General features: G+C 42.4%; 1 protein-coding gene across 5 annotated transcripts in view; it reads left to right on the plus strand.

Moving 5' to 3' along the window:
- kif20ba (kinesin family member 20Ba) overlaps window positions 1-19775 on the plus strand; it is a 63863-nt gene continuing 44088 nt past the window's right edge. For 4 of the 5 annotated variants that reach the window (XM_005473742.4, XM_005473745.4, XM_019349358.2 and 1 more), the window contains exons 1-18: window positions 1-149; window positions 746-851; window positions 7149-7238; window positions 7505-7627; window positions 7822-7960; window positions 9024-9208; window positions 10449-10503; window positions 10703-10903; window positions 11025-11136; window positions 13037-13108; window positions 13531-13677; window positions 14244-14406; window positions 14752-14904; window positions 15006-15131; window positions 17638-17777; window positions 17876-17993; window positions 18961-19129; window positions 19409-19572. In XM_005473742.4, coding sequence (XP_005473799.1) covers window positions 747-851; window positions 7149-7238; window positions 7505-7627; window positions 7822-7960; window positions 9024-9208; window positions 10449-10503; window positions 10703-10903; window positions 11025-11136; window positions 13037-13108; window positions 13531-13677; window positions 14244-14406; window positions 14752-14904; window positions 15006-15131; window positions 17638-17777; window positions 17876-17993; window positions 18961-19129; window positions 19409-19572 — 2262 coding nt within the window. In that variant the 5' untranslated portion in view covers window positions 1-149; window position 746. Of the gene's footprint in view, window positions 150-258; window positions 380-745; window positions 852-7148; window positions 7239-7504; window positions 7628-7821; window positions 7961-9023; window positions 9209-10448; window positions 10504-10702; window positions 10904-11024; window positions 11137-13036; window positions 13109-13530; window positions 13678-14243; window positions 14407-14751; window positions 14905-15005; window positions 15132-17637; window positions 17778-17875; window positions 17994-18960; window positions 19130-19408; window positions 19573-19775 lie in introns of all 5 variants that reach the window. The other variant, XM_019349357.2, reaches the window with a different exon arrangement.

Raw genomic sequence — 19775 nt, forward strand, 5'->3', positions numbered from 1 at the left:
AAGCACGCATGTGCAGTTTCTTGTCGAAGCCGATTGGTTCGTTTCAAACTCAGAGCGCCGTCCTGTTATTTTGTTTAGCTCTACGTTGGTTAGCATACAAAAGAATATTCTTCTGTTTTAGCACCCGATGTTCCAGATATAACAGCAACGTGAGTATGTTTGTCGAGTAGTATCCCAGTTTAACGGTTACTGTCCGACTCCTGTTTCGGAAAGGATGCCGGACATTTGTTAAAATGTGTTGTGATTATTAACTGACAGGTGCGGCTCCTTCTCAAGTGGAAAGTGGCACTAATCAGAATTTTGTGATACACCAATGAAAAGTGCACGAGTGTCTGGAATAGACATCGATGATACAGTGATGACGTTTGGCTGTGACTTGGTAAAAACGCTCAGAAATCTATTGTTACGGTTTTTTTCCCCTGCAGTGCTAACCATTGTTGTTAGCTGGCTAGCTTAGCAGTTAAATCGTAGCAATGAGCTAATCAGTTGTTGGCTAACGAAGCTGACTGACTTCTTTTGTTTATTTATTTGTTTGCCGAATTCACAGCGACCCTCCGAAACGCCTGCTTTTTGAAGGGCGGGATTTGCACCAACTTGATAACCATACTACATTGATAAATTTCATGTTTTTGTACAGCGAGTTTGTGTATGTGTGATCATTTAACATCGTGGGGTTTTTTTGACAGTTCATTTTTAAATCTACAGTTGCTTTCTCATTTTGTTGTTGTTGTTGTTGTTGTTGCAGGATGATGGAATCATGCCTGGACAAGGCTGACAAGCAGGAACAGGTAGAAGCTGACGTTTTGAAAGGGGCGCACTTATCAGAAGTTGGCACCTTACCAGACTCACAGGTAAACCAGGGCCCGTATCCCTAAAGATTCTGAGAATCCTCTCAGAGAGCTCCTAACTTAACCTAAAAATTCCTTGCCAGGAATTTTAGCTTAGAAGTGATTCCAGAACATTTTCAGTGAACTCTGAGCAAGGAATGGATGGAAAATCCTATCTTAGTGAGGAGGTGTGGTTGACCCCGTTGCTAGGTATGAGTCATCATTTCAAAAGCCGTGATTGGTTGATTCTACAAGTTTGATGGAAATGAGCTTTTGGTGAGAATGAGCAAAGGATGTACCCTCAAATCAATAAACATAATTATACACTCTAATCTTATGCTGACTGTAATTGTAAATAATATTTCACATTCAAGAAAAATATCTGGAAAATGAATAGTAAGCTGTAGGGGTTATAGCCTAACACTAGAATCTAAAATACGTGAAAACGTAAACTCATTACACCCTGTTCAAATAATGATTCGTGTCTTATTTGCTCATATCAATATCCTAGCTGGCATATTTTGTACTTTCACTCCCATATGGACCCCACTGAAAACAACATGGCCTATCTCAAGGGGCTGTCCCTAATGAAGTAGAAATCACAACGTTACAAGTCCAGTGTGGTCTTAACGAGGGTAACACGGCTCAGCTTTTATCACTGTCTGTGATTGCTGGCTGGTCTATTTATAAAGGCTTGTTAACAAATATCCTACAAACACAGAAAATGGAGAAAAAAAGGACTCGCAAGCCGAACTGGACTGAGGAGCAAGGCTTGTTGCTGGCCCAGTTGGTGAACAAACATAAAGGTATCTCTCCTGCCTCTTCTGTTGGCCATTTTGTGCAGCTGCTTAGGGGAACTCTTAAGCCACTAAAAGTCCTCTTCCCTGCTCTTAGCAGATCTCGCCTTAGGAGCCCTTTTAAGGGGCTCCTAAGGCGGCCCGTATCCCTAAAGAATCTTTGTGCAAAAAGTGGCTCCTAGCGGCCAAATTCTAAGAAAATTCTCAGACCCGTGACGTTTTCTTAGAATTTCCCCTAAAAGTGACACGACAATCCCAGTTAATATAAAAGCTATTCCTCAAGATTCCTAGCGCTTAAAAGGGCTCCTAAGGCGAGATCTGCTAAGAGCAGGGAAGAGGACTTTTAGTGGCTTAAGAGTTCCCCTAAGCAGCTGCACAAAATGGCCAACAGAAGAGGCAGGAGAGATACCTTTATGTTCGTTCACCAACTGGGCCAGCAACAAACCTTGCTCCTCAGTCCAGTTCAGCTTGCGAGTCCTTTTTTTCTCCATTTTCTGTGTTTGTAGGATATTTGTTAACAAGCCTTTACAAATAGACCAGCCAGCAATCACAGACATTGATAAAAGCTGAGCCGTGTTACCTTCGTTAAGACCACACTGAACTTGTAACATTGTGATTTCTTCTTCATTAGGGACAGCCCCTTGAGATAGGCGATCGTGGCTCAAAAGTTGGGAGTTCGCCTTGTAATCGGAAGGTTGCCGGTTTGAGCCCCGGCTTGGACAGTCTCGGTCGTTGTGTCCTTGGGCAAGACACTTCACCCGTTGCCTACTGGTGGTGGTCAGAGGGCCCGGTGGCGCCAGTGTTCGGCAGCCTCGCCTCTGTCAGTGCGCCCCAGGGTGGCTGTGGCTACATGTAGCTTGCCATCACCAGTGTGTGAATGTGTGCGTGGATGACTGGATGTGTAAAGCGCTTTGGGGTCTTTAGGGACTAGTAAAGCGCTATACAAATACAGGCCATTTACCATTTGTTTTCAATGGGGTCCATATGGGAGTGAAAGTACAAAATATGCCAGCTAGGATATTGATATGAGCAAATAAGACACGAATCATTATTTGAACAGGGTGTAATGAGTTTAAGTTTTCACATATTTTAGATTCTAGTGTTAGGCTATAACCCCTACAGCTTACTATTCATTTTCCAGATATTTTCTTGAATGTGAAATATTATTTACAATTACAGTCAGCATAAGATTGGAGTGTATAATTATGTTTATTGATTTGAGGGTACATCCTTTGCTCATTCTCACCAAAAGCTCATTTCCATCAAACTTGTAGGATCAACCAATCACGGCTTTTGAAATGATGACTCATACCTAGCAACGGGGTCAACCACACCTCCTCACTAAGATAGGATTTTCCATCCATTCCTTGCTCAGAGTTCACTGAAAATGTTCTGGAATCACTTCTAAGCTAAAACTCCTGGCAAGGAATTTTTAGGTTAAGTTAGGAGCTCTCTGAGAGGATTCTCAGAATCTTTAGGGATACGGGCCCTGGTCTTTTATACAGTGCTGACATAAACGCTTGTGTTGACCATAAGGGTCAAATAACGTGATACGGGATACCTACTATGTTTAAAACATTATGAAGTGTTTACAGCAGCATGCACACACTTGGCTGTACATCTGGGGGTTTCGTGCCTAAGAATCGGTCCAAGCACACACTCTATTAAACAGAAATGTGTACAGATTCAGCCTATTTTGGGCCATTTTCTAAACATTTCTATCCACAATTCTTCAGTAACTGCACCCCAAATGTCTCCATGCAGTCAGAACCTTATACATAAAAAATGATATAAATAGATCATTTATTAAATCTTTTACAAATAAAACGAGGATTTCATTGATGTAACTTTTCCTGGACTGATACTGACTTGTTATTAGTAGTAATAAAGGAACTGATATATATTTGCTGTCAAAATAATAATAATTTAATCTTGGTGTCCAAATTTAGACTAAAACAGTTCATCAGTCATTCATGTGTTATTTGTTAACACAGGGAAGACTGTTATTCAGAAGCAGCGTTAAACGGGACTAATAACCAAAAAAAGTATGTCAGGGGATTTGAATGGCCAGCTACAGTTCGCCTGTGAAGCAAAGTGGTGGATTGTTGTCACAGTAACCGAAGCGTATGAGGCAACTGAAAGAAAGTGGTGTGGAAAACTCAGCAGGAGGACAATGCTGGTGGTGAAGGACTCAACAGGGCAAATACATCAATTAGTTTTTCAGCTATAAATAGATGACTCTAGCACTTAAAAAAAAAAAAAAAAGTATTTGCAGACTTAGTCCCAGCTGTCTCCGTTTTTGATTTCACAACAGCAGTGAAAGTTACTGCTGTAGTTTATGTTGAAGCCACAGTCTTGGTTCTTAGAGACTCGCAGGGAGTGACGGAGATGTTGAGTAGCTGAAGCCGGGTGGAGTGAGAGAAAAAAGTTTTCTAAAGTTGACAAGAGCAGCGCTTTTTACTGTGATTGCAATGAAAAAGCCATCAAGAGTCTTTTATCAAACCACCTGATCAACAAGCATCTGGTGGATCTGAGGAGGTTAAAACCAAAGCTGTCAGAATGCAGACGAACTAGTTTAGTTTAGTTGAGCCATCTTTAAATTGGGCTGATTTCCTTTTAAACTTTGCTGCAGACTGATGGGAGACATCCACTCTCTCTTCTTTCAGAGGTATCTGTAGAGATACCAGGAAAGTGTCTGAAATCTTTATAAAAATGACTAATCACTGTTTCTTAGAAATCAAGAAATGTTGTTCCAGTGTTGCATTTAAAGACATTAAATGCACCATTTGATTGGCAGCGTATTTGAGCTAAATGGTTTTTATCTGACAGCCAAACAACTTGCATTACATGTGAACAGACTGATATAACTGGACACAGTATTTGAAAACATTAATAACACATTTCAGCCTTGTTATTATTATTTATGTGTAAATTATCTTGTTTGGACTGTCACAGCTCTGCCTGTCTGCTGCTTCCTAATTTCAGTTCAGTCTTATATATGTCGCACAAATTCACAGCAAGTCGCCTCAAAGTGCTTAATGTGGTTAAGGTAAAGAGTAAAGGGAGAAACCCCAACAATCACATGACCCCATATAAGCCAGCACTTATCATAACACTGCAGCATTTACCCAGTGGTTTACTTATCTTCATGTGTGCATGCTGTGCGTGCAGTCTGAGGCTGTCATTGTTCCCTAGTTTAGCTATGCAAATTTTGTGTGCTTTCTTGTTCTTTTATGTTGTTTTAAGTCTATTTTTCCTGTTTCTGTTTATTCATTCATTTATTTATTTATTTTTTATAAAGGCTGTACCTTCCAGGAACTATAAGGGCAAAAAACCTGTCACTTTTACATGATGTACCCACATGTACATATTAAACATTGTTCACTGGCCCTTCTTAAATGAAACGAATAATAGAAACAGAAGTGACGTGTTTTTCTGTAGGCCACAGAGCAGCAAGTGCAGAAAGAGGAAGAAATAATGCTGAATATCGTTAAATAATCGGATGGATTCTAAATCAGATCCAAGACTTCAGGTTCTTGACATACAGGAGTTATTAACCACTGCTGTGGTTTGTTTCTCTGGGCTGACTTCATGTTTAACTTTAAATTCAGTTGGCCTGATAGCTGCTGCTGATAGCACTGCTTATTGTTGTTGGTTTAGTCAAGGTTTTTCCTGCAGATAGGGATTTTTTTGGCACCCCTCCTAATGGCTTTTAGCCATAGCCAGTGGAAAATCACCAGCATTACAATGTGTGCAATATTTAATATGTCTGTCTGGGCGGCTGGCTATGTGTCTGCAATAGACAATTATGGCTTCACGCTGTTAGTGTGAAAGGGAGGAAAAACCCACTGGGTGGCAGATGGAACCAATAAAAGACAAAAAAATATTCAATTAAGGTTACAAAAAAAGTGGAAATTACAATACTAAATGAATCACATGGTAAAAGTAAAATATATTAATAAACAAATTAAATTAAATTGGATTGAAACTTTATAAATAACATAGTCCACTGTTCCACAGATGATTGTTCAGTGACTGTTGGTGGGGAGGCCGGCAGACCTGGAGGCAGAATGTGGTGTTAATATGCAACAAAATTATGTCAGGATGTTTCAAGAAAGTTTACTGAACAGTGATTTGTTGTTGTTTGCAGACAGTAGGAAACGTAAATGATGTAAACGTCCTGTCCTTACACACTCCCAAATTTGAACTGTCAGTTTATTGAAAGCAAGTTCCCAGCTGCAGCAGCAGTAGTGAGACAGCATCACATCCAGTGATGCAGCAAAAATAAGTAACCACGGTAACCTTGTGACTTGTCTGGAACTGCACAATATTCACAGAATAAATGTGAAAAGTGTTTTCTACCTGGGATGTTGTAGCTCGGTCGAGCTCAAAGCTCTGCTTCTCCAATATGTAACCCCATTTGTAGTTTCCATGCGCGTTTACTTTTCCTGTCATATGAAGTGTAACTAGTGTCATTTGTTTGCATCTGGGTCTCACATCACCAGCTTCTTCACCGTGTTTGAAGTAGCTCCTTTTTAGGTACAAAATCATCATCTGAGGCTGACGCGTGGTTCTCAGACATCCGGGCTTGTCTCATTGCACCAGGGAACATAAATGCATGACGTTTGTAATATAATGTATTGTGGAGCTGATGCATGGAATGCTATGTTTTCCTACTGGCTTTGTACAAGAGAGCTGGTGCATTTAAAAAACATTTTAATGTGCAGTCCAGCTCTGCTGCGACATTTGTGTTGGTGCCTCTGACCAGTGTCTGGGAAGGTTTGGGACTGCAGTGCATGTGTGGAAATGGGATTAGTGTCTATGACCCTTTACTCTGCACACCAGCACTATGAATGTGTTTTAGTCTGGCACGGACTCCTAGGTAACATTAAAACATTAAACTGGAAACAGTGGAGCTTTTTTGCACCCAAGTCAAATTCAAGCTTTCATTTACTCTGTTTCTTCAGTGTGTTGAGTTGGGTAAGATGCATATATTTGACTATTAAGATATTTAGGTACTTGGTTATACATTTTGGGATTTGGCAAGCAGCAAACTCCAGATGTGAAGAATTAAGCCAAAAACTGCAGTTCCTCTAAGAGCCACTAGAGGCTCCAGAAGTGGTCCAGTCCCTGTAGGCTCCCGTGTTGAAAAGTTTACAGCACAAATGAACATGTTTATAGACTGCTACAAAAATGGCTCATGTCTTGGAGGATATTTTATGCTTTTGTGTTCCTGCTCATCATGTGGAAAAGAGTCAGGGTTAACCTTTCAGCCTTGGTGTTGGTGGCAGGCCTCAGGTTCAGACTCGGAGGTAATGAAACTGTTTTGCTGATGTTAAAAACATGTGCAGGCCCCCGATTTCCCACAGAGGAAACTGATTATGAACCAATAATGAAGTGTTAATGGAACCTTATGTATAAACACCTACATATCCATCCATAGCCTGTTGTGGAAACTGAACGTAACACCAAAAATCTCATCTTTCACTTTGTGATTTTCACTGAAATCCAATGTTTCCTGCAGGATTACTGCACCGAGGAGAAAGAGCACCTTCAGGTCTACCTCCGAGTCCGACCTTTCACCTCAGCAGAGACAAACAGTGGAGAGTCTCAGGTAAAAAAAGAATGAAGTCATAGACATGAGAGTAATTAATATGCTGGATATTGATTGGAACTGAATTTGTGTTCAAAGTGCAGAAACTGAATTCAAAGGCCATCGAATAAACAGAACAGGCTTTGTTATGTGGTGGAGAACTTCTGCTACAGTGTCAAAATGATGAGGTTCTGCTGATGCTTCTGCAGATCATGTTAAGTGAATGTAAACTGAACCAGAATAACCTCTGTCTTTGTTCCTCCTGTTATTTATTCATTCACTAACAGGACTGTGTTAGCATCGAGCTCCCTGACACAGTTCTGCTCAAGCCTCCCAGTTCGTCCCTCTCAGCAAGACTGAGCACTGACAAAGGTTTTCCACAGACTGGACAGCGCTTCCAGTTCTCTCAGGTTGGTGTTTCCTGGTGTCATAAAGTGTTTTTATCATCGACATCCACAGAAAGATTCTGAAGTTCTTGTAAATGATCCATTCCTTGCCTTTTTTGCTCAGTCTGAGGCCAGAATGTTGGAGAATTCCTTATATTTAAATGTGAGACGATAAGTTTACCCTCAGTACAGATGTGCCTTTTCCCTTCCTTGGACAGGTGTATGGCCCTGAGACAACACAGAGAGAGCTGTTCGCAGGCACGGTGAAGGATTTGGTGAAAGATGTTCTCGAAGGCAGAAACTCTCTGGTTTTCACTTATGGAGTCACAAATGCTGGGAAGACCTTTACATTCCTCGGTATGTGGCAGTCCCTCATGTCCTGAAGTGCATCACTTTTTATGTCAAGAAAAGTTGCTTTGCTGCTTTGTATGAAACCATCTGACTGACGCCATCTTGTGGTGGATCTGTGTAACAGCAACAAACACTCACATGATTGTGAGTCCACTGTCTTCAACACTGGATCTCGTCCAGCTGCTGTCTTGAACCTGTTTTGATGAACTCTATACTCCAACATGAAAAAACATTTAAAAAAAAATAAAGAAATAATACCTAGGAAGTCGCAATTCAAACTTTGGCTTCACTTTTATATACGACTACCAGGACTATTCGACAGAGTCACTGAGTTTTCCTTTTAAAAAGAATTTCTTTGCTTTTCCTTTGGAAGGTGTTTGATCTCATTAAACAGCCTGTATGGCTTTCATACTCAGGCTTGTGAAGCAGCCTGTAGAAGTGAGATCAGAATCAGTGTTTTGAGTTTTTATTGTAAAGGCTAACAAACTTGTGTGGGCTGGCTGGTTGATGATGATGATGGATTTTACAGTAAGAAATTAATTGTACTTCATTCCCTTGATTAGGGATGAGAATCGGTAAGAATTTCGCTGATTTCTGATTCATTATCGATTTTTGTTTTCACCATGTTAAAAGTCGGCACCGTCTCTCAGCAGGATTTCAAAGACATTGATGCTGTGCGGTCACCTGTTTGTGCATGTTGGAGGCATTCCTGCTCTTTGTTGTGATCAGTGTTGGAGTTGTTACTTAAAAAAGGATTGCACAGGATACTTTTTGCTAAAGTGATGCAGCAAGTTACTTAATTACTCCCAGGCAAAAGTCATTCATTATACTACTCCACGAAATCAGCCAATCATAGTGCAAGCAGATCGCCAGTTCCAAGGAATTGAACTACTGGGAACCAGTTGTTGATTCTCATCCCTTCCCTTGATGTGATTCTCACTTCACGATTTAGCACTTCATACTTTTATTACTTTTATTGTATGGTAATAACTGACTGACTTTGAAAGCTAATAAAACACGACTGCCTGTCGATGTGTCACAGTTCATCATCATGCTTTTGTCACTCAAGGTCCGGATTCTGACGCCGGCATCCTGCCCAGGTCTCTCGATGTCATCTTCAGCAGCATCGATGAAAAGGTTTTCCCTGGAATGAGCATCAAGCCGCATCGCTGCCGAGAGTTCACAAGGCTCACTGTGGAGCAGCAGACGGAGGAAGCATTGTTCAAACGAAGCCTCCTCAGACAGCTAAAAGAGGTAATGTGTGTGTGTGTAAGCAGACACACACACACACACACACACACACACACACACACACACACACACACACACACACACTGTGTTTTCATATCTTTGTGGGGACACCTAAGTAACAAAATACTTTCCCTAACCTTAACCATCAAAAATGAATGCCTAAACCTAACCACAACCTAACTAATCCTGACGCTAAAACCACATTTTGAGTCCTTCACATGCGGCATGTTTGAGCATGGCACAAAGTTCTGCTTTGTGTGTGTGTGTGTGTGTGTGTGTGTGTGTGTGTGTGTGTGTGTAACTGCAGTCATAAACTTGTTGTCGGAGGCATTTCCTGACAGTGAAGAAGTAAGAATGTTGCAAGGCCATTTTTTGGGGGGTGAAACTGATTAGAGGGTGACGTGATGCATGGAGAAATACTCTGCTGTGGGAACACCCGACACCCACCCTGTGCGGCCAATCAGTGATCGTCTGTTCTGGAAGGTTTTGAACGTTGTTCTGTTGTGTTTTAAAGAATTGAAGCTGTGTTTTACCTTTGTTTGTTTGTTTTTGTTTTTTGGGAGCTTGTTGGCAATATTTTCAAAAAACATATTTGCAGTCAAATATAGAAATGTATCAGCTATGCCTCATTGCACCTAATCTCCCCCACCCCTCCGATGACAAAGAAACGTGCAGTACAAACCAAACTAGACCTAACAAAAGTCACATCTTTGCATAAGAAACAGAGAGAAGGTGCAATTTCAAACATTTGGGAGGCTGAGGACAGGACTGAGACGCTGTTTCTGTCAGTCGCCGGAGGAACGTTTTAAACAGTAGGATGTGAGGAAGAGCCAGGTGCTAGCAGAACCATTCATCATGCACACCAATGAGCCCTGCAGACAGACACTCAAAGATCCTCGTGAGCAGAGAGGGAAAACAAACAGGTGCACAAGAACATAGGATTGCAACTAGACTCAAATATCAGCAGGGCTCTAACGGGGTGTTAATATACGGCTCAAAGAAAGCATTGCACAGCTCTGCAAGCTTAAATATTTGCTCTGAACCCACAAACTGGTTTTCAGAAATGCAGGAGTAGTTTTATTTCACTGTTGCATCGTGTAAACCATTTTAAAGCTTGTGATGAGTCTTTGCTGAATCTCAATCATGTCGTGAACTCTTCTCTAAAGCTTTTTGTCTGCTCTTGCTTATCAGCCACACATGTTTTTTTTAATGTATTTATAATATTTTATTATTTTTACTTTAGAGTGCAAAGACCAACATCAGTCTGTTGAACTCGACCAACAGGACTGTCATTGAAGGCAAGTTTTACATTTTAATGTAGTGCATGCAACACTGAACATGTCTGTGCTGTTAATGTTAACATTACAGATTAAGCTCCAAGACAGGAATGTATTTTACAAAAGCACAGTGCAGATTTTCCACAGCAGTGGGGATGATACAGTGTGTGTGTGTGTGTGTGTGTGTGTGTGTGTGTGTGTGTGTGTGTGTCTGCTGCAGGCACCTCCATGCTGTGGACCAATGCAGAGGGTGAAATCTCACTGGAGGTGGAAGCTAACACCAAGTTCTCTGTTTGGGTTTCTTTCTGTGAAATTTACAACGAGAACATTCACGACCTCCTGGAAGTGGCGCCTGGTGGGGCCCTGAGGAGAACCGCACTGCGCCTCTCGCAGGATGTCAAGGGAAACGCGTTTGTCAAAGGTCAAATCTAAAATTATAAGTAAAAGCAGAACTAAATGTCAGCTTTATCGTAAGTTTCTTATAAGACTGTACGAGAGCCTTCTCAGTGACTCGTACGCTGTGTTTGTGTATTTCCATCTAGATCTGCGCTGGGTTCAGGTTAACAGTGCCGAAGAGGCGTACATGGTGATGAAGCTGGGAAAGAAGAACCAGAGCTTCTCCTCCACTCGACTCAATCACCTGTCCAGCAGGAGGTGAGGACGACAAGCTGCAGCATTTAGGCCCAGGCCAAGGCTGCGTCCACACGTACACGGGTGTTTTTATAAACAGTGGATGTTAACAAATCCCATCACACGTGCAGTTTTGGAAATATATCTCCATCTGCATGTAAACGAAGTCAAAGACTGTCAAGAACACGCCAAAGCAACAGGTGACCAAATAATCCTAACCGTGTAGAAATGTTGGCCAATCAGAAGTCTGGGAGGGAAAGCGTAAACAAAGATGGCGCACAGAAGCAGTCTGTCTAAATACAGGGACAGTAACTGTGTGAAAACAGCAGCAGCAGTATTTTGTCTCTGTCATTGTAGAAATTCATCTCATGTAAACAATAACATGGCGCACAGCTTTGATGTTGGGTGAATAAATCTGTTTTCCTCGTCCACACGTAAACGCAAAAACTATGTTTTAAAAAATCTCAGTTTTCAGTGATTTAAAACGGCGTTTATATGTGGACGAAAGGCCCAAACGCATGGAAAAAGCGGCGTTTTCAGAAATACGTGTGGACGTGTGAAATGAACTCAGGTGTGGACCAACCGCACTGAGACTCTTTGGAGTAGGCGCTCTAAGAATGTGAATGAATGTGTTGTATTATGGAGGAAGTCCTGGCAGCCCAGTACTCACACTTTGTTTTTCTCGTCCACACCTAAACCCAGAGATTTACTCACGCAACGTCAACGTGTGCGTCGTTTTTGCCGTCACGCTTTACACCACATTATTGTTTAAATGACATAAATTTCTACAATGGTGGATAGAGACAAAATACTGATGCTGTTAATCTGACCATCTGCAGTTTTACACACACACACACACAGTTACTGTCCCTCCAGTGAGAAAAGCAGAGGCGTCAGAGTGAACTTCGGACGTGGCTTCTACATTCAACACAGACACACTCACAACCCAAATCTCCACATCGGTTTTGAATAAATTAATTTTTTTTATTAAATTTATGTAAGCTGTATGCATTTTATTTATTTCTAAGATGTGAGTCTACACCAACCAAAATACTGTCTTTAGTTATTAACGTTTGAAATGATGAAGGCACTTGAAAAGTAACACAACGTTTTCTGCCTGTTCAGGAAAAAGGTTTTGTGAGAGAACACAACCCTGTTTACTGTTTCCCTCCCAGGCTTCTAGGCTTCTGATTGGCCAGCATTTCGTTTTTAGCGTTTACATGTGGACGGAGATGGTTTTTTTCAAAACTGCACGTGTGGACAGGTTTTTTTTGTTTTGTTTTGTTTTGTTTTGTTTTTTTAAAGGAAAATGGAAAATCTCGTTTTCAAAAATACCCGTGCACGTGTGGATGTAGCCTAAAGGTTTCGTCAGTGGTGAATAGTTGAGTCATTTAAGGAGGCAGCACTAATACTTTAGTCTCTCTGTCTGTCTGACATCACCTTCAGCCCTTTGACCAACAAGGTTTTTCAAAAGTGACAGAACTGAATGCAAAGTTAAAATGAGTATTAAGGAATCATCAGTTATGTCCAGTGAACTTGTATTTGTACAGTATTTTCCTGCATGCAACATGCAATGAACGTTGCTCGGTGTCATACGTGTTTGCAGCAGTGAATTTCCGCAGTTTAAGACTCTGCACACTGAACTCCACGTTTGTTTTTCTTCAGACTTTTAAACAGCACAAGATTGATCAGGTTCTGACATCATTAAACACGACAAAGTCAGGGTCAGTATCAGGCAATAAATACTAGTGAGAAAGAGAAGAGATTTTACAGACCTCACTACAATTATGTATTTAATATGAGGCAACGCCTGCTCTGGGCCGTCACCCCATGAACTGCACGAGAGGGCGGATCTGTTACTGAGAAATTGTTCTGCTTTTTTCTTTTTTCATTGAAATGTGTGCTGTGATTCTTCTTCGTGCAGCCACAGTATTTTCTCCATTCGAATTTTGAGGATTGAGGATGTCGGGACACCGAGGGTCCAAACTGTCAGCGAGTGAGTAAAACTAGTGCACATAAACGAGTGTTTGACGTGTTCTCAGATAGTTAAAAATAACTGTGTGAGGTGGGATTTAGCTTCTTAATCAAATCTATATCATATGTATGTTGTAACAACAAACCCTTCTGGGAAGGGTAAGCCGTAAGCTGATATGCACTTTCCTAAAAATGTAACTGCGTGTCAGTACTGTCATTTCCTCCAGTGCATTTATGGTTACTACATATGTCACTGTTTTTGCAAAAGGCTGGCACAGAAAGAATCAACTGGAAGACAGAAACCCAGCAGAAATTCCAAAGCAACACAAGCCCACTGTAAATGCTGCTGTGGTTGCTTGCATAGACTACCTTATTGGCTTTATCTAGATTCAGCACAGAAGTATAAATTAAGCTTCACCTGCTCTGTGCTGTTTGTGTCTCCAGGTTGTGTCTGTGTGACCTGGCTGGCTCTGAGCGTTGTGCGAAGACTCACAACAAAGGAGAGCGTCTGAAAGAAGCAGGAAACATCAACACGTCGCTGCTCATTCTGGGAAAATGCATCAATGCTCTGAGACACAATCAGCAGGCCAAGTGAGGGTTTTATCCATCCTTCTTTCCCTCTCTGTCTTAGGTGATTTATGATATAAATAAAACTCAATATCAACCAATCGCCACGCTTTATATCATGGGCTAAATATCCCTACAATATTAGAGGAGAAAACCCCGACAATCATGTGAGGGAGCACTTGGTAACAGTGGAAAGGGAAAAACTCCCTCTGAACAGGAAGAAAGCTCGTTCAGAACTTTGCTCAGAGAGGAGCAGCCTGCTGCTGAGGGTGAAGGGAGGAGCAGAGGGAGAGAGAGAGAGACAAACTAATGTTTGAATGCAGAGTGGTGAATGAACACTGTACGTAAAAGATGGATGGATATCTACAACTCATCTTGTTTTAGCCTGATTTTAAACTCTTTTTGCAGTCTGGTTTAATGCTTACTGTAGCTTCTCTGGAGAATGCTGGAGGCCACTACTTAAAGGAGTGTGAACAATGCATTGGTGGTGGACACAAACACAAGTGCTAATGCTGATGAATGTGTTATAAAAATGGATTACTGTTTCACAATGAAGCTGTTCTGTACTGTTTGCCGGTTCCCTCCTTCAGGCTGCTGCAGCACGTTCCCTTCAGAGAAAGCAAGCTGACCCACTACCTGCAGAGCTTCTTCTGTGGTCGGGGTAAAGCCTGCATGATCGTCAACATCAACCAGTGCGCCTCCATGTACGACGAGACGCTCAACGTCCTCAAGTTCTCTGCTGTGGCGCAGAAGGTTCATACATGTTTCATTGTGTTTGTTCGTGCGCTCCGGGCTGCATTAAGTCTGCAAGTCATCCCTCTGTTTGGGAACTGTGCCAACACACACACCCCCACCCACCCAGAAGTGGAAAAGTACAGTCCACAGGCTGAACGGTTTAAAATCTTCCATGTGGACTTAGATAATCTGTGCAGCAAGAGAACCATGCAGTCATTGTATTCCTCTGTGTCACTGTAACCTATTCATATTACATTCATATCTAACCTGCCATGTCAGATTATGGCATTGTTGGTAGAATTCCCAAATATTCACATACGTATTAAACATCATATTTGCCTTTTTCTTCTTGTGTGTTTTCAGGTTGTAGTTCTGTCCTCCAAGCCCCTTCCCTTCATGCCACAGAGGTCTGCCGGTGAGGTTTCCTTCATCATGAACAGCACAGAGAGGAAAGCTCTCCGGAGCAGCAGGACGAGCTCCCTGATGGGCTTTGAAAGCAGTCTGGAGGACGTACAGGTAGGACGAAGAGATCACTTTCGCACCATGGTTTACAAAGTATTTCATGTCGTTTACATCTTTAATTGTCACATAAATCTCCATTAAATGTTTTTATCCAGGAGGATGAGGATGATGAGTGTGAGGAAGAGGAGAGCATGATGATGGACACCACGGATCAGACCGAAGCCGAAGAAGACGGTGATAACGATGAAGATAATATTCTCATCTGTAAGAAGACGCATCAGGTTAGCACATTTTTATTTCATCAATCATCTGGAAGCATTCGCTGCCGTCAAGAGGTGTAGCTGTGCTGTGGGGGTGGAGCCAAACTGGTGGCAGAGAGTATCACCTTCCCTCACTGTGGAAAAACCCGGGGGGTCAAACGTCGAGCCCTGGGGCTAAAGTAGACCACTGGGCTCTGCATAGTTCGAATCACTGTGAGACGGTAGAGTCAGATTTTAGTGGTGTTATAACAAAGTGGAAGCGACACAGAGCAGGGTCAGCAGTTGCTGAGGTACATCATTTAATTCAATTCCATTTTATTTATACAGCACCAAATCACAGCAACAGTCACCTCAAGGTGCTTTATACTGTAAGGTAGACCCTACACTAACACATGCAGAGAAAAACCCAACAATCATATGACCCCCTATGAACAAACACTTTGGCAACAGTGGGAAGGAAAAACTCCCTTTTAACAGGAAGAAACCTCTGGCAGAACCAGGCTCAGGGAGGGGCGGGGCCATCTGCCACGATTGTTGGGGAGAGAGAAGGAAGAGAGGATAAAGACATGCTGTGGAAGTGCTCATCTAGTGCTCAGATGTTGCCACCTTTTCTGCAGTCAGCGACTACAGCCCTCCAAACTTTACGGGGCCTTCAGATTAGCTCAGCAACTGTGCGTAGAGAGGAAATGTTTCCATATCTGAGCAGCTGCATCCAAGCCTTGCATCACCAGGGTGCAATGCAGTGCTGTGAAGCACGCCGCCACTGGACAAATCACCACTCTCCATCTAACAGTCCAATGGACAAGTCTGTGTTGGTGGTTGCCAGGAAACAGTACTTGTTTGACTACATTGTGCCAAGTAGAAAGTTTGGTGGAGAGGGGATTACAGCGTGGGGGTGGAAAGAACTCTTAATGCTTCAGCGTACACAGACATTCTGGACATTTTCATGCCCCCAGCTTTGTGGGAACAGTTTGGGGATGGCTCCTTCCTCTTCCAGAATGACTGCGCATTGGTGCTCAAAGCCAGATCCATAAAGACATGGATGAGTGAGTTTGGTGTGGAAGAACTTGACTGACCTGAGCAGAGTCCTGACCCCAACCCAACAGACCACCTTAGGGATGAGTTAGATGGCAGACTGCGAGCCAGGCCTTCTCGTCCAACATCAGTGTCTGTGCTCACAAATGTGCTCCTGGAAGAATGCTCAAAACTTCCCATAAACACTCCTAAACCTTGTGGAAAGGCTTCCCAGAAGAGCTGGAACTCTCATAGCGGCAAAGAGTGGGCCGACATCAAATGAAACCGTGTGGATTAAGAACACCCACACCATATGGGTGTGAATGCATTGGATACAGTTTATGTTCACGCCCCCTACCTGAGTCCACAGCAGGGATGGGCACCAGTCTTTTTTTTCTCAGGGCCACGGTGATTTGGATGAAACATGTGAGCAGGTACTGAACAGTTGAATGAAGACATGACACCCATAGCATAGCACACATAACAGATAAGAAAAGGTCCTGGAGTTTCCTGGTAGAAGATACCGACTTGTTTCTGTCAGTATGGATGACTGAGACACAAAACAATCTTCTTAAACTTGAGTTTTACCATCAGAGGAAAGAAAAGCAGTGGAGCGCTCTGTGTTTAAACAGAGTTACAGTGTAGTGCAGATTTATAGGCCAGTTCTGTTCCTCATGTGGTCTGCAGTGTGCGTATGACTGAGCCACAGGTGTTTTTCTCAAACGGAAAGATAATATCAGAGTCTGTGGTGACACAGGTGTGTGTCTGTGCGTGATGCTGTGTGAAATAGTGAGAAACATGTGGGTAACAGAATGTTTGAACATTCATAGGATGCTTTATGTGTGTTGAAACATGTGGAAGTGTGAGTCAGTGTGAGTGCATGGGTGCGACTGTTTCACGGCAGTTTGGGATACATACTGTATGTGAAATATGTGCTGACTTCAGTAGCTTTGCCTGTACTTGCTCTCAAACGTGACTCTGCAGCCTCAAATTAATTTGTCTATCAGACAGAAGGACACAGAACCCTTTTTTATATGAACGCTCTGCACAAATGTTGCTTCGCAATTTGACAAAGTTCTCATTTTTAATTTAACTGTGAAACTTGGACAGTCTGTACCTAAACCTCATCAGACTCCTTTAAATGGTTTGTTGCAGAGGTCTAAAGGCAGAAAGCTCTGGCTCTGATCTCAGCTGTAGCCTTCTTCTGTCTGAGAGGGGCAGCCAATCACACCAAAGGGTGAATGAACGGAAGCCCAATATGGGAGAAATAAGGGTTTTTGAACAGTGAGTCATGTAAAGCTTCTCTAAAGGGAGAATAGACTGTTTAATCCTATTAAACCTCATGTGCATGTCTGCCGTGGACGACTGAATATAATTATGCTCTTCAGTCAAATGCAATAAGAAATCATCAGTGTGTCTCCACAGAGGATTATCAAGCTGTGTGAAAAGGTTTTGTCTAAAGAAGTAAAAAAGTACAAAAGCTCATGTTATGTTTTGCTGTTTTGTCCCTCAGAGGCAGGTGGTGCTGTTAAAACACCTGCAGGTGCAGCTGAAGAAGGCCAGAGCCGAAAGTCTGCTCATGGAGTCCCGAGTCCGAGAGGACATCAGCAAAGAGTTCTCCGAGCTTTTCTCCGAGATGCAGAACGATTACAAGTGAGACCCTTTTAGAGCTGTCCTAACAATGATCCAGGGGGGATTTTATTTTGACATTTGAACTCAAAGTCACGCGAACGTGTTTGTGTTCGGCTCAGTGAGCGTCTGGCCAGGGAGAGAGAAATCCTGGAGGAGCGAGCTGAAAGGAGGCTGGAGATTTTCAAGAATCTCATCAACAAAATGGCTGCTGGACCCAGTCGAGATGCAGAAGCCGTGGTAACACAAACTTTCATTTACGTTCTTCAAAGTCCTTCAGTTATTGTTGTCTTTACCAGTTTGTTCTGTGCCTGCTGATTTCACCTTTGATTTAAACATAAATGAGATAAAAAGAAATCGCAGACTACAGGTGGGTAATCCTCTCCGACGTCACATCGTCCTTATGTGAAACAACAATAACAGATACATCACGGCGCTCCGTCCCCCTTAATGCAAACAGGAGGCCGTCATCCTTACACGACAGTAAATGAGTCACTCGACTATGATTAGCGATTGTACAGTAGGTGGATAGATGTCAGCTGAATACCTCAAATAATGCTACACGGTGCCATGTGCCCGGCTTGTTGTTTGTTCAGTCTGTTTTCATCACCACATGTACAGCTCAGTATTTTAATGAGAAACATGCACACCCTGATGGGGTCGCTCAAACCCCAAATTTATCATGTTTCGATGACATTTGTGATGATCATATTTAGAATAAAAGATGATGAACAGCAACATTTATGAGCATAAGGCAAATATAAGAACTGAAGTAGCCTCAGCGGTGGTCTGTTGTAAATTTTGAGTGAAAATCTTACACAACTCGATAGTTCTTGTTTGTTTGGTTTGTTTGTTTTTTCCTCGAGTGTTGAAAACAAGTTTGTGGTTTCCAGCTGCAGGGGACAGCTGTCTTTCATGTTTTGATAAATGTTGTGCTTAGAGGTCCGACCTCGAGTTTCTTTAAATGTTCTAAATCGTTGGAAATTTCTGTGCAGTCGCCTGAAGTGTTTGATTTAAACTCCAACAGGGAGAATTCTCCAAAAACCTGTGGACCTCACTCTGTTACTGTAGGCATAAAAGGGATGCTATATGTTGTTAGAGGTATATGTATACATGTGCATGTATAGGATAGAGTGTGGGGTTATTACCTCTACATTAAATAGGATTTCCAGAATGCGCCCACTAAACTGTTTCTTTCTTCCTGCAGGACAAATTTCTGAACTCCTGCTCCTCTGAACTGGTGGGAGGAAAGAAATCCACTGATGCCGCACAGAGAAGTGTAGATCCAGGCCGAGCAGGGCCTCGGGCAGGTGCTGAGCTGGAACTGAATGAAGGGCAGCAGGAAGCCCCGGAACCGCTGGCTCACAAGCGCAATGGTAAAAACAAGACGGCGAACACAAATCTATTAGTTTATTCGTCTAATTAAGCAGACGGTTTGCAGATAAACACCCAACAACGTGAGCACATGGCCTGCAGGAATATTTTCTGTTGGATGAAGAATGTGTTTGTAGGTCTGTTCAGCTGTAACATAAAAATGTTCTCTGATAAATTTGTGTTCGCATATTTAAAAGTAGTTTAGAGTGCCAACATTTTGAAGGTCAAAATGAAGACGTATTACTGGTGCTGTGCTTTTGTTCCTTTTCTCTCTTATTTAGCCGGTGAAGCCAGAGGAGATGAGGACGAGGAGAAGAGGACACTCCTCTTCGAGCTCCAAGAAATGTCATCAGAAGTTTCCCGGCTGGAGAAACAAGTGGCAGACCTGCAGATGACAGCAGAGCTGGCCCAAGAGAAGAGCTCACGTGAGAAAGAGCAGCTGCAGGTGAGGAGCACATGAACAGGAGGAGGTGCTGTGTGGTCTCATCTGTTCCTTGTCTTCACAGCTGTAACCGTCCATGTACAGTTCAAAGTAACTGCTCATCAGTATTTATTATCCAGCCGGGCAGCCTGGTTTGTCTTGGTTGCAGTACAGACACTATAAAGTACACCTGTTTACTTTTGTCTGCATGAATATCTCTTTTCACA

Source organism: Oreochromis niloticus, linkage group LG13 (genome assembly GCF_001858045.2).
Source record: "Oreochromis niloticus isolate F11D_XX linkage group LG13, O_niloticus_UMD_NMBU, whole genome shotgun sequence".
NCBI lineage: Eukaryota > Metazoa > Chordata > Actinopteri > Cichliformes > Cichlidae > Oreochromis > Oreochromis niloticus.